Source organism: Lygodium microphyllum, chromosome 1, assembly GCF_053477565.2.
Source record: "Lygodium microphyllum isolate KBCC chromosome 1, Lygodium_microphyllum_v1.1.10, whole genome shotgun sequence".
Lineage (NCBI taxonomy): Eukaryota > Viridiplantae > Streptophyta > Polypodiopsida > Schizaeales > Lygodiaceae > Lygodium > Lygodium microphyllum.
Window position 1 is genome coordinate 14,511,034 of NC_141135.1, and position 15,687 is coordinate 14,526,720.

Here is a 15,687-nt window from a genome sequence, read left to right on the forward strand (position 1 = left end):
TTCACGTCTAGTGGGAGAGCTTGGCATCATAGAGTTACCTGTTCTCCATTGTGATAGTCAGAGTGCTATCATGCTAGCACGGAATCCTCTCTTTTATGCAAAGACAAAGCACATATAGGTGAAGTACCACTTCATTAGAGATGTACTTGACAACAAGAGCATTGAGCTTGTCAAAGTGTATACAGATGATAACCCTACAGACCTTCTCACGAAGGGTCTTCTAGCAGAGAGGTTTGCTCATTGCCGGCAGATGATGGGAGTTGGATAGATATATGTATTTTAGCTTTGTATATACCTAGACTTAGTTGATTCTTTTCTCCTCTTAAGGCACATTGCCTTTAGGTGGGAGATTGCTGGGAATAAAGGCCGTGTGCCTTTTAAATGTGCTCGGTTGGAAACACACCTTTAGCACCTGTACTTACACATATATATCTATCTAAAAAACCTAAGGGTACTGACTCGTCATTGTACCTACAAATGTGCTCACTCTCTACTCTGCTTTATCTCACTCTCTTTGTCTCTCACTACGCGTAACGATTGTCTTTCTCGATCTTTGTATCTAACCTATCACTACATGAACAAAATGCCAATGCATGGAGTAATGCAAAGGGTGATGCAAGATGTCTTGCCCACGCAAGATACAATGCAATGGTGCCACTTGGACAGTGCCCTTGTAGGAGAATTGTTTACTTGCCCAAGCGCCCTTTTACAGTCATATCATCTTGATAGTGCGGATGAAGTTACAAATGTTCGTAATACAATACAGAAGAATAAATGAATGAATGTCTAAAAAACTGTAAGCATCATCACTGTTGCTGGCAAGAGTAGAAGCTGCCCTCTCTCAAACTAGAAGGGAAAGCAAGAGGGAAGCACCCTCTCCTGTCAAGCTGAAGAAGTAGGGGAGGGTGTATCGTAACCGATCTTGGATAATAGGTACTGAAGAATTGACCGATCAACTGCTTTGATTAAAATATTTGCAAAATTGTCGGATGTAGGCATAAACACTAGGCGGATAGTGCGTAGCTCAACTTGCTCTTTGGAAAAATGGAAGTGGACTCCCACATGCTGCGTCCGTGGTGTAATGATCGGATTGCCCGCAAGGACAATGGCACTCTGGTTGTCGCAATAGACAACGGTGGGAGAGTCGCATGGGAAATGAAGTGCCGCCAATAAACTCCTCAGGTAGATGGCCTTGGTGGTGCCATTAAAGAGAGCTTGGTACTCAGCCTTGACTGTGGAAGCCGCCACCGTCTCCTGCTTACGGCTAAACAAGAAATGGGAGCTGTGCCCAAGGTAAAGAGATAGCCACCATAGGAACGACGGGTGTCGGGATCTCTTACCCAATTAGAATCAGTGTACCCCTGTAAACATAAACTAGAATCATATGTTAGGCCATAAGAATAAATACACTGTAAATAACGCAACACACGAAGACATGCAATCCAATGTGACATCCTAGGTGCTGTGAAATACTGATTGAGTATGCTAACTAAGTAAGCTAAATTTGGTCTAATGTGAATTAACCAAAGAAGTTTTTCTACAATAGAGTGATAGGTATGTGCATTGAAGGGCTGTCCTAGGGTATCCTTTGATAAGTGGATAGTAGGATTAGGAGGTGTGGCCACTGGCCGTGTCTGATCCGAAGTGTGTTGTTCCACTAACTGAAGTGCATACTTCTGTTGTGACACAAAAATGCATACCCCAGAATGAACTACCTCCATCCCCAAAAAATAAGACAACGAACCAAGGTTTGTCATCTCAAAAGTAGCACTAAGCTTTGCCTTGATGTTTGCTATGGCAGTAGAATCTGAGCCTATGATGAGTAAGTCATCAACATATAGCAGGATATAGCTGGCCCCTCTGCAGTAGATCGAACATATAAGTTCGGGTCATAAGGGGTAGAATGGTATCCATGAGTCCGTAAGAACTCATCCATTATATGGAACTAAGATCGCGGTGCTTGCTTCAATCCATAAAGAGCTTTTTGCAAGCGGAATACCTTATCCCTCGGGTTCCGTGAAGGAAAGCCCAATGGCTGCTCCACATAGAATTCCTCCTCAGGATCTCGCACAGTAGTGCTTTATATGTGTGAGGTCGCTTCCCAAAATCATAGCGTGGTAATTTTGGTATGTGTGGCTGTGCTTCGTATATATGCCCATATTGCATTGTGAAAGCTAGAATAGCATGGTCTGCTGCTAATCCAATTGGTCTGTTTGAGATTTCAAAAACTTTTATGTCAGGTAGCAAGTTGGGTGATCCAATCAAATAGTCCACTATGCTTGACCCTTTCTTGTTATTCCAACATGTGAAACCATTAGATCTTGGCCACTGTGACAGCCCGTTAAGGATGGCCAAACCATGTGCACTTCCCAATGCGAGTAGGTGTGTTCCATATTCTGTTATCTCTCTATCTTGGGCTGATCTAACTAATCCCACTTCATCTAATGCAATATCTCTGAACATCTCATCACTAGTGTCAAAGAAAGCAGATTGGTTGCTTCCTGTGCGTGCATTAAAGTCTCCTGCTAGTAGAACATCCCCAATTCTCATAAATCTCATTATGTCCTCATATAGTGGTGTATACGGGGATGCCTCTTTAGGCGCAAACTGAGAGAGAGAGAGAGAGAGAGAGAGAGAGAGAGAGAGAGAGAGAGAGAGAGAGAGAGAGAGAGAGAGAGAGAGAGAGAGAGAGAGAGAGAGAGTCAACACTTAAAAGATACAGAGAGATTGCTGACCTGATGGTTTGATGTAAATATTTACTACTTAATTCAATTATCTTCACGAAAAAAACAAGAAGAATCAACACTTAAGTCTTCGGATCTAGAGAGATATATCATATCAATCATAATTCGTAAAATTAGAGACATAATTTGTGAAATTAGAGGCACCAGGTAGGCGGGAGAGGCGGAAGTCGGGAGGCGGGCTTGGCAGTCGGGCTAGGTAGCTGAGAGAGGCGGGAGGCGGGTTAGGTAGGCAAGAGAGGCGGGAGTTGCGGGCCAATTGGTGCGAGGCGGGACAAGACAAGATTGAGGTTTTAGAAAAAAAAAGCCCCGTTGCTGGAACGATCGTTTCAAACAGGGAATAGCTAGGGAACGGCCCAGAACGGGGCATGGAGTGGGTTGGAACGTTCCGTCAGCATTTCCGAGGCGCGGACCTCCCAGAACGCGTTAATCCGTTCCTAAGTGCTGGAATAGGCGTTCCCTGTTTCTATGAGGTGTACAGATTCTGTGCTCATGTATGTTAGACATATCTGCATCACCATAGATGTTTGGAGGAGATTGGCATCTCTCTTGCGGGTCTAGACATTTGGGTATTGATTATCTCGTGTTGAAGCTACAACAACTTTCTGTCGTAGATTCCCCTATGATGCGGGATCACATCCACAAGATGGAGGAGATTCAGGATGAACTTGTAGAGCCTTCTTCGTTTGTTTTGTCTTCCGAGCAGTCTTAGCTCATTGATAGTGGTGTATCGAGTCCTATGACTCTCCAAGGTGATTTGTTATAGGATCTTCGTTCATTAGAGGTTATCGTCATTGCTGGTGACATTTCTTCGATGCTTGTTAGTGGTGTTTGCACCTTGCCTCTATTGTTTGATTGTTCATCGAGCTTTGCTTCTGAGGTCCTACATGTTTCGGTGGGCGGACTTGGGCTTCCCTCTCCACTCAGTTTCTAGCCTTTCTCAACTCGGACCTGCGTTGTCTTTACCGCGCCATCCGTCTTTGTTGAGGACTCTTCTATAGGAGCCACTTTTATGACAGGTTGGTGGGAGAGGGGGCTATCTATGCTCCCTTTCCCTTCCATTGTGTAGGGCTCTTTGAGGTAACTTTCTATTGTAGCACCCATTTCTGATCGTGCACCATTTATCGCACAGGTTCCATTCCATCCCCCATCATCTCTTGTGTTTCCTTGTACCTCCCATTCCTTTTAGAGGGGCACAATGGTGGTGATGTGGTTGTGGATTTCTTGGTTCTTTGTGTTTCAGAGGGGGCTTTCCAAGATCAGGAGGAGTTACTTCAGGGCTTTTAGTCTACTTCGGGCCTTTCCTTTATGTGGCTATCTCTTTTCTTCGTCATCGAGCCACCATCCCTTTGCTGCTTGGCCCTTGGTCCATGTTGTTTCTATGTAGCTTATGGTGCCTTCGATAGTTCCTCACTACCATCTTATAGTTGGGTTTGCGGTTTGACTCATCCATTCTTGACTGAAGTTTTTAGGAGTAATCTATTTGAGGCTCCTTGATTACCCTTGCCTTTTGGTGGCCTTCCATTTGATTGGATTTTTCCATGGAGAGGGGGGTCTTGCTCCTTGGTTGGCATTCTTCATTGATAGACTTCATCGGCATTGGCACTCTTTGTTGCGGAGCTTAGCTGAGAGTGACAGAAGTTCGAGGAGAGTGAGCATGAGAGTGTGACGGTTGGAGAGAGTGAGAGAAAAGTGAAAGTACAATGCGATATGAGTGTATCAACAATGTGTTGGTACATAAATAATAAAATGTATTTATAGTTAGGGCATGTAAGGGTTCATTCACATGTATATCTAAATAATGTGCGTGTACTATATACGGAGGTTAAACTGGGCCTTTATCCCAACAACCTCCCACTTAAAGGTCGGAAGTGAACCTTTAACCAACTCCCACTAGTCGGATGCAATGCTCATGCTGAGCTTTGCTTTTACTTTTAGTGAGAACATCTATAGTGTTGTCTTGTGTTTTGATCTTGGTCAATGTGATTTGACCATCTTCCAGAATCTGTCTGATGAAGTGATATCACACATCTATATGCTTTGTGCGTGAGTGATACATGGCATTCTTAGCTAGATACATAGCACTCTGGCTATCACATCTCAAAACTGCAGTACCCATAGACATGCCAAGATTCTCTGCAAGTCTGCTCAACCATATAGCTTCCTTAGAAGCTTCAAAAGCTGATTTGTATTCGGCTTCAGTGGTACTTAGTGCAACAATATTCTGCAACTTGGAACACCAAGAAACAGCCCCACCAGTAACTGTAAAGACATATCCGCTGGTGGACCCACGAGTATCCAAGTCACCTACCATGTTTGCATCACAATAACCCTGCAAACTAAGTGCACCCTACCCATAGCAAATACACTTTCTTTGTGTCCCACTTGACAGCCTCTCAATGTGTTTTGCCAAGATTTGACATAAACTTGCTAACAACTCCTACTGCATGAGCAATGTCTGGACGAGTAGCAACCATAGCATACATAAGAGAGCCACAAGCTGATGCATAAGGGACTCCCTTCATAGCATTTGCTTCCATGTCATCTTTTGGGCTGTTGGCTTTGCTAAGCTTAAGGTGAGGAGGTAAGGGTATCCCAAAAGGCTTAGCTTCAGCCATGTTAAATCTGTCCAGTACCTTTCCAATGTATTTTTCTTGAGATAAAAACAACAATTTTTGCATTCTATCTCTATGAATCCTCATGCCCAAAATATGCTTTGCTTTCTCTAAATCTTTCATGGAGAAGGTTGATTTCAGCTGATTTTTAAGAGCATCCAAGCTAGTCTTTCTTTTCCTAGCGAGAACATATCATCTACATATAAAACAAGTATGATGGGGCTTGTTGTGCTAAGAAAAGCACTTAGCCACTTAAACAGCCCCAAAACATGCTTATTTTAGGCTTATTTTAGCCAAAACCCTAAAACGGGGAGTGGATCGAGAAAGTTAAGTGGGAGATGATCTAGAACCCTAATTTTCTATAAATTGGCAACCAGCCCTCCATTCTTTTACAATCTCGTTTTTGTAGGTTTCAGGCATTACTAGCTTGCTGCCCACATCCCAGTCATAGAGAACATCTCAGCCCTTGCTGTCCATCACTGTTTCCTACAGTCTGGCGCCTGTTTTCAGCCCTCCACATGCTGATTGCTGCATTTTCAGTCTTTCTCTCTCCTGCAGGCTCCGTTTTTAGTCTTTCTCTCTCCTGCAAGCTGTCCTGCCTGCGTTTTCAGTCTTTCTCTCTCACTGCAGGCTCCGGTTTTAGTCTTTCTCTCTCTTGCAGGCTGTCCTACCTACGTTTTTAATCTTTCTCTCTCCTCACTGCTGTATGTATCAAATCTAGCTTCTCACTGCTGCGTTTGTTGGTGTTCAACATTTGGAGGTTACCTTGCTGCGATTCGGGATCCGTTCGGAGTACGACACACTCTCTAGCTCATTACCCTTGCCCTGATCCTAGAGATACAGAAGTTCGAGGTTCAGTATTCATTCACTGCATAGTGTGTTTGCTGCATGAGCATCGTATTATTAGTAGTCATATCATTTCATTTATTCACTGTGTTCATTGTCTCTGAGTTACTCTAATCCTAACCCTAACTGTGTTTTTTTTATTAGTCTATGCTTTGTCGTACGGTTTCCGTTTATGTTTCTGTGTTAGGGTATTTTTCTTTACATTGTATCAGAGCCTGGTACTCTCTGAGAAACCTAGGCCTTTGATCTGAAAGCTCTTCGCAAGAAGTAAGAACAACAGTAGGCTCAAATAACTTCGAACACATCAACACCGATTGAGTCTCCAGATCAGCCTATGACGAGGACCAAGCGAGAGTGGGCTGATCAGCTTGCTCCACAAAGTTCCGACATGGTGGGAGAAACATCTGAGTACATGGAAGAAAAGATAGGTAAGCTGACCTCTGAGGAATATAAACTGATCATAGCCTATTGACAAAAGAAGATTGAGAAGCTCGACCGAAGGATTGCCCTTCAAGAAAAGTTTCTAAATGAAGGTATGCATGGATTTCACTCTTCAGATGTTGCGCGTAAGTCTGATGATGTTGCAGGGCCATCGAGACCTCCATCAGGGATGGGCCCCCCTCTTGGAGAGCAAGATTTGGAGTATGTTCCATTTTTTTAGACTCTTCTGTCCTCTCCGGTGCAAGGTACTTTTGATTCGTCTTTTGTGTCTTCTTCTTTTACCTCTTATGTTTTGCTATATACTGGTAGAGATCATGTGGAAGAAAGAGTCCAGTTTGTTAACTACGGAAAAGGTCCTCTAGAGGATTAATTCTTGTATGTTAACACACGTCGCGGGGATTATAAGAAAAAGCCAGGTAACTCTTCTTTTGTTCTTCCTTCTTTTCCGTCTACTTCACATAATCAGAATGAATTTGGTGTTCCTTTTACTTCATTACATGGTGTATCATTATCTTCACAGTTTCATTTTCAGTGTTTAAATGATAAAAATGAACAAAAAGAATCTGCATCTCATACACCTCACTTTCAAAACCCACCCATCCCACCACATTCTTCCGCTGCTTTACCACTTCCATTTACACCATTTACATTTCCATTTCAGACGCCTCATGTCACACCCCACATCACACCGGGGGGCTATGGAAACATAGGCACATCCTTTAGGACCTCATCCTTCCCTCAGCCGGGTGGTGTTCCACCTATCTTATACACACTTTCGGGATCATTGTAGCCTGGGTATCCCACTTAGTCTCTCCCGAGAACGGATGAGTTGCCTCCACAGTTTGCCTCCAAGGCATTGCCTAGTGGATCTTCTGGTCATAATGCTGTGTCCCAACCTTACTTTGGACAAGGCTACTGTGTCCCAGTGTCTCCATCTATATCGGCACCGTATGGAAACATTCATGTTCCAGTGTCTCCGCATCAATCGGCACTCATTGGACACTCACAGCCTACTTCTGCCTATCCACCTCTTCCCCCTCCTTCTTACTCTTATGAGACACTCTCACCTCCATCATCTTTTCCACCATCATCTTACTCCACCTACTCGACACCTCATGGTTCTAGCTCATCTTGTGCCAAGAATGTATTTAATGACAAGACTTGTTTTAACGGGTCAAACTTTACTACTTGGTCGAATTTGATGAGACATGTTTGATTCACAGAACCTATGGGATCTCGTGCAGGGATTGGAACCCCAACCCGATCCCGCATTTGTTCCATACGAGGTCGTCCGCTCATGGAAGGCTAGGAATGCCTCCGCTATTGTCGAGTTGATGCAGGGCTTATTGCCAGAGTTTCATTCTCAGCTTCAACATTTTGACTTAGCGTCAGAGCGATGGGCACACTTGACTGACCACTATGCGGCTTGAGATAGGACCCGTCATATTAATCTTGACCGTGAGCTTCAGCTTTTCAAAATCACTGACCGGGATGACTTGAAAGTCAAGTTGGTTGAGTATCGGCGTCTCCTCGTTGAATTCTCCACTATGGGGACTCCCAAGTCCTCTGACAATCAGGTCACATTGTTCCTAAATAAACTCCCCAAGAAATACTTCAATTTTGTGAAAGGAATAGTTTCAAAGTCTACCATGCCTACATTCTATGAATTTGAGTGTCAACTGTTGCGTTACGTACGGTTGTTCGATCAGTTTTATATGAATTCCTCTTCAGAGGGAGCTCTTCTTACTCATTATCAAAAAGGGCAACAAGGAAGGGCAAACCAAACCAAACCAAACCTCCACTCAAAATCAAAATCAAACTCAAAAGCTAAATCAATCTGGGGATTCTTAAGGAAACTCCCAGTCACAACTCAAACCTGGGTAGTAGAATGTACCTAAAAAGAATAGGTATTGTCAACATTGTCAAAAGGCTGGCCATTTTGATGACGAGTGTCGATCAAAGGCACGAGGCACAACACTAAAATCTAAGTCTCAGACCCCCGCCCCTCAGTCGGGCAACCCCCAGCAGGGGAGACAGGGTGATGGCAAGAGGCAGTGTTAGATTAGACTCACACTGCCACCGCACAGTCATCTCAGTCGACAACGTTCTCAACTCCAGAGGGCTTGTCTGACTGGTCTGTAGAGGCCTATATCGTCTCCATAGAGACATTAGATGCGAGTCTCATTCACATTTGTGAGTTGCCTCCCGACGAGGTTACTGCAGAAGCCCACTCGTCACAGCCGAGCACTTCAACTCCAGTTTGGATTGTGGATAGTGGAGCTACACATCACATGACTCCTATAGAGGACATTTTCCGTACTCGAGTCCCTGCAGTCGGGCGGGTTTGTATAGGAAATAACTCCTCGATCAAGATTTAGGCTCAAGGTTACGTCAGTTTTGCCGCTGACAAGGGTCCGGATCTGGCTTTGCAAGAAATTATGTCCCTCAACTTGGGGTGAACTTGTTATCTGTTTAGTAGCTTTGCCGGTTGGGGCGAGTAGTTTTCTTTACAGTGACCACAATCAAGGTTCTTGACTCTTTGACTGGTTTAGTGATTGCTCGCGGTGAGGCACAAGCTAATGGCCTATACCACATGATACACTTTCTGACCGAGCCGACTACCGAAGGCTCCATGTTCTATAGCTTCTAGGCCTTAGCCACATCTCGGGAGCCTACGCACAATGAGCGTCTTTGGCATTTTCGCTTAGGGCATCTTGGTTACGACTCACTTTATGAGTTGTCACGCCGTGAGCTGGTTGAGGGCCTTCCACGCCTAAAGCTAGCTCGAGATGTCTGTAAAGCGTGTCAGCTCGGGAAGCAGCACGGTACCCCATTTCCTCAGTAGTCTACATATAGAGCTGAGGAGCCTCTTAGATTGATCCACGTTGATCTTTGTGGGCCGACATCCACTGCTGCTTTGAGCGGTGTGCTGTATTTCTTTTTGATAGTGGATGATCATTCTCGATACATGTGGGTGTACTTTCTCAAGCATAAGTCAGATGCTTTCACATATTTTTCTGCTTGGGTGCTGCTGGTTCATAACCAGACTAGTTGTCGTGTTGGGTGCATGAGGAGTGATAACGGTGGTGAGTTTATCTCCCAGGAGTTTTCCGAGTTTCTACAGAAGCATGGCATTTATCGCCAGCTCACCTCTACCAACTCCCCCTCTTAGAATGGAGTCGTAGAGTGTAGGAACCGCACAGTCACGGAAATGACACGCTCTATGCTGTTCGCAACAGAGCTTCCTGAGCGCCTTTGGATCGAGGCTGTTAACACTTCGGTGTATATCCTCAACCGGTGCTCGATTGCGACTCTTCCTCAAAAGACCCCGTACGAGGCATTTTTTGGCTCTCGACCTGTTATTTCCCATTTCAAAGTCTTCGGGTGTCGTGCATACATACACACGCCTGATGACAAGATAGGTAAGCTTACTCCCCGAGCTGATCTCCTTATTTTTGTGGGATATTCCTCTGAAGCGAAAGCCTATTGTTTGTTCGATCTTTGGACAAACAAGGTGATTGTTAGGCGGGATGTTGTTTTTGACGAGAGGGATACCCTAGGACAGCCCTTCGATGCACACACCTATCGTTCTGTTGTAGGAAAACTTCTTTGGTTAATTCACACTAGGCCAAATTTAGCTTACTCAGTTAGCATACTCAGTCAGTATTTCACCCAAAATAGCTAGTATGATGATGAGTGTAGAGTCACCCGAGCTCGCTTACAGAGGGAAGTGGAGCTAGGCACTCAAACACATCACCAAGCGAAGGCTTCCCTCAAACGCCTTGTGCGGAAGAAGAAACGAGACTACCTAACGAAAGCAGAAGCAGAGATCTATAAGTATTTTTGGGGCAGGACAACAAGAGCGCATGGAAGATGTTTCATGAAAGACATCCCCCCATACAGATTACATCACCAGATGCTTGGCTTGACTATGGGAGACAGTTGTATGACCTACCAGGACAGCCACCTATGCAGCCCCCACAAGCTTGAAGGCCAACACAGTGGTCTTTCTTCACATGGAAAATGGTTAGGGATGCAATCTATAGATTACAAAATGGGAGGGCATAGGATAAGGATGGACTAGTAGTAGAACATTTCTCACATGCTGGTGACATATTAGCACCCATATTAGCACATATGTTCAATAGAGCAGTATATGAAGGTTTCCCCATGAGTTGGTCAGACAATACTATAATTCCGCTATTTAAAAGTGGTGATCCCCTGATTCCTAGCAACTACAGGACTATCATGATCGGTCATTCTTTGGCCAAGATATATGGATCTATATTGGAGCATGAACTCGGTGAGTGGGCTGAAATGCAAGGCAAGAGAGCACAAGGACAGGCAGGTTTCAGACGAGGATATACCAGGCTGGACCATATTCTCACACTTAGAGCCATTATTGAGGAGGGTTGAGCCCGACACAAGAGGATCTATTGTTGCTTTGTAGACTTTCGCAAAGCTTTTGATACAGTGCCTCGTACATGCATCATGCAGAGATTGCAGGATATTGGAGTACCAGAGGGTATACGATAGGGTGTCTATGCATTATATGAGGTAGTGACACGTCATGTACGAGCATCTGGGGGGCTATTAGAGAGGATTGACAGTACTATAGGAGTGAAACAAGGATGTCCACTTTCACCCATATTGTTTGGTCTATAGATAGATGAAGTGTTTGATTACATAGACCGAGGAGGAGGAGCTGGAGCCAAGGTGGCAAGGGTGCTGATACCGATATTACTGTATGCAATGATATTATTCTCATTTCAGATTCACCGGAGGTTTTGCAGTGCCATCTAGATCCTTTGCACATCTTTTGTAGAGATAAAGACCTCACAGTGAACCTTGGGAAGACCAAAACCATGGTTTTCAATATTTCAGCAGCATGGGTGACTAGATCTATGTACCAATTCACATTTGGGGGGGACATATTGGAGCATGTGAGAGAATATGTCTATTTGGGAGTCACTTTCTTTGGCCCACGTTTTTCGTTGAGAGGGGCGTCAGGGGCACGTCTGGCATGTGGATACGCAGCACTAGGGGCACTTGAGAGTCAATGTGCTCACATACAGTTCCAGGAGCCCCTCTCCAAACTTTGGTTGTTTGACACCCTAGTCACACCTACATTACTATATGGAGCAGAGGTATGGGGTTGTAGTTTATACCATAGGCGCCTTAGCCCACTCATGATCAGATTGGAGTAGAGATGGATTATTATGATGGCTGGGATAGCATGGAAAGGCCATTGATCATGATGATAGCACGCATGATTAGAAGTAAGCCCTCCACCCCACAGCCCATTGTCAGAGCAGAGCTAGGGGCAACATCCATAGTCATGGAGACACTCTTCAGGGCAGTGACCTTTTGGCGCACAGACTATGGGAACTTCCGCGCCATAGATACTCTAGATTGACACTAACCTCATCTAAACAACTAGCAACAGGAGGCGAGAAAAACTGTTGGTTTTCACAGATGGCTATTTGGATTAGCCTACATGGTTTGGATATTGACCAGGTCTTCCACCTTTGGATTATAGCCTTGACTGCCCTACACTTTTTGTTAGCCGATTAGAGTTGAACCAGGTGATCAGAGCTGATATCTTGAGGATTGAGATGGCAAGGACATGGATCCACCCACCACTCCCTCTAGGATCGAGTATGGAGTTCTACAGGAGTCATTTCTTGTGCCTCTCTGATAATGGTTTCACTAATCGGCCAACATATATGGACACCCATCTCTTCCATAGCGTATGGGTTGCTATCGGACAGATTTGCACCTCCTCACATAGGCTCTAGATGGAGATAGGCAGATGGACAAATACCCTAGCAGAGGATAGGACTTGCCTGCTTTGTGGTCGAGAGCCTGAGACGGAGGAGCACTACATATGCAGATGCACAGTATACTATGATATACAAGGACGGCACCACTGCCTCTTCCGGGATGGATTTGGACCCCTTCATCGCGTCATGGAGTACGAGGACCAGAGATGTCTATGAATCTTCCTCGTGGAGCTTGAGAGGCGCCGAATTGCACTAGTGCGAAACAGGAGGCCAGCTCACCCAGAGGGACACAGAGAGAGAGCAGTGACAAACTTCTTCTACAGAGCCGACCCTACTGACACTACCAGCCTAGCAGAGATAGAGCCACCCCGCCAGACATCTTATAGGCTACACCGTGGAGTCACATTGGATAGACCCATTCCTCTTCGTCGAGCACGACGACCCCGTCTACCAGGACCACGTCCGAGGAGGCCACACCACAATTGGATTAGAGCCATTATCATGAGACATCGCAAACTCACCACCAGGCATATTAGTGAAGCAGCTAGGGACCGCATCATAGCTGAGATAATGTGCAGATCTTGAGACCAGCTACAACCCATAGTCTCCACCACACTTTTGTACATGGCTAAATCAGATCTGGTTCTCCTTTTCTTTCCTTTTCTTTTCTATCGATGGAACAACACTACACATGGTTCACCCTAGTATAGCCCCATCGTATAGTTATTTTCAGTATTGTTTCATAGACCACCCACTTACTTGTAATGTTATCTTTACCTTATTGATGAGATGACATTAGATATGGATGTACTCTGGATTTTGTCTTATAGGCCACATTGGCCTGATATATATATATATATATATATATATATATATATATATATATATATATATATATATATATATATATATATATATATATATATATATCCTTCTACCTCCCTCTTGCAGCCTCTCGGGGTTTCCTTGTGCCTCTCTAATCTGCTCTCCATGTCTCTTATTTATAGCTTAATTAGAGAAGAAAGGGTTGTGGCTGAGAAGAAGAGCTCTTTATGGAGGGGATCTTGGCAAAATCAGTAATCTAAAACTTCTAAGATGCAATGTGATGCTCAAATCACAAATCTGATGGTTTCGTTGGCTTCGAAAAGGAGGTAAAACCTCAAGACACTTGTTCAAAAATCTTCCAGATCACTGCTTATTTTTCTCCCTGTTTGGAGTGCTGTTTGCTGGCTGTAAACTGCGATTGCGACGCTCGCGATTTCGCCAATCCTTCTTTTTTTGCATTAAATCTTCAAAATTAGGTGAAAAATCCACTTGCTTTTTTTATGTGACACCTTGTTCTAGAAGTTTCCACAACTTTTTAGGATATCTACAATAAATAATATCAAAATATAAAAAATATGCTAGTTTTGTCCAAAAATCTAGTATTTTTGGACCATCCATACTATACACACTGACACTAATGACTGATAAGGCTCATATCTCGTTCACGTGGTACCTTCCGTGATGGACGGCTACAGTCCTTGTCAATTCGGAAAAAATGTTGGATTACGATCCTCGGTTTTTTAAAATTTAAATTGTTAGTCAATTTTTACTTTAGTTAGTCTTTAGTAGGTAACCTTACTAACTTACTAATTGACTAACTAACTTTCAAACTAACCAACTAACTTTTTATTGCGTGGAAGTATTACATCCCTAGCTTGCCAAGGTGGCATTGAACTAATTGCTGAAACTACCTAGACATTGGCGCTTGTTGAAAAAGATGCCCACATAACTGACAGGAAATGCGTAAGTCCCTTCGAGAGAATCGACTACACCAACTGTATCCTGAGAATGCTAGTCTAGGGGATGACTAGTCTCTAAGAATCATATGAGAGAGTGCTCAACAACATCTAGGGAAATCAATGAGCTTTTAAGTTAGTCTTTATCTATAATTGTGCCCTTAAAGCATGATTGATTCTAGCCTTTTGTTTCTGGGCAGATCAAAGGGCATGTTTCCTTGGTGTTTAATGAAGTTATTGATTGCTTGTCTCTTTCTTATTTATGTGTGTGTAAGTTGCCCAAGCTCAATGGCTTATTGCTTTTAATTAGTCTCAATTGATTAGGTATCTTATTCAAGTTTTGATTAAACGTACATTGATATAGCTATTGTTGTATTACTTTACACATGTATAGGTGACGTACATTGTAACTTTCATTCCGGAAGGCAATGAAGACTTTAGTTCCGAGCTTGTAGTAGTGACAGATCGGGAGAAGTTTATTGTCCCAATTAGGTGCTTTGGTAAGAAAGGTGAGCCATGTTCTTCTTATTCTTGTTTCCTTTATGCATAAAGTCATTTTTAACAAGATAATTGACCCTTATTTTCCGTCTTGCAAAAGTGTACATGTTGCAAAATCACTACATAAAGTCTTCACAATCATCTATGACTGGTCAAGCTGATTCATAACATTTGTTAGTCACACATGTATTATTTACTCAAGCACTTGTGGTTGTAATGTTTTGCTTTTGCAACATACTTCCTTAATAATTCAACATCAAAATATAATACTAGCAGTGAACACCATTATGTGCTCCTCATAATTTGCCATGTGCTGAGAAACACGGATCCTTGAGCAAGGTCTAGCTATGGAGGACAAAAGTCAATGACAAGAAGCATGATGACCGAGACTAGACATTGACTGTTACTCAAGTGAATTAGGTTTCAAGATAGATTAGCTTGGACTCATAAACACAATCTTGAGTAGAGAGACAAGATTGAAAGTACAAATTACAATAGCATTCATAATTTAACTCAATGTCAAGTACACGCTTTTATAGTTGTAGGATGGTTCCCCTTTTTTCATTTTGCCTATGGGATTCAGGCAGCTTCTCCTAGGCTGTCACATGTTCCTTGTTCTAGTGCTCCATATAAAGAGGCTATCTTAGGAGTGTGATTGCATAAATCTCAACACCCCTTCTTAATCACAACCATAAAAAGAGGCTATTATGAGTAGAACCTTGCTAAGTGTAGACATGGAAAAACCAACCATATAAAGCTAGGCTGTCTACAAGGTCTCACTAAGTGTGTAGAGGCTGTCGTACGCAGGTTACATGAGGATTACAAAGCTTTTGATTGGAGTAGCAAGTACATTCAAGGCTTAAAAAAGTTGGTTTGAATAGTGGGAATAGAAGGATTGATGGGTTCTTGAGTGACTTTTTTTTCTTTGGTAGTTGCTAGGTAGGCCTTTTGTGATCTTTTCCTGGCATAACAAAAATTTTCA

The 15,687-nt window shown here is 43.5% G+C and overlaps 1 protein-coding gene across 1 annotated transcript in view; it reads left to right on the forward strand.

The window, feature by feature from the left end:
• The window catches only part of LOC148040860 (uncharacterized), a 216,828-nt gene that overhangs the window by 16,305 nt on the left and 184,836 nt on the right, over window positions 1-15,687 (forward strand). Inside the window, exon 5 of the mRNA XM_087671097.1 lies at window positions 14,602-14,716. Coding sequence (XP_087527223.1) covers window positions 14,602-14,716 — 115 coding nt within the window. The remainder of the gene's footprint in view (window positions 1-14,601; window positions 14,717-15,687) is intronic.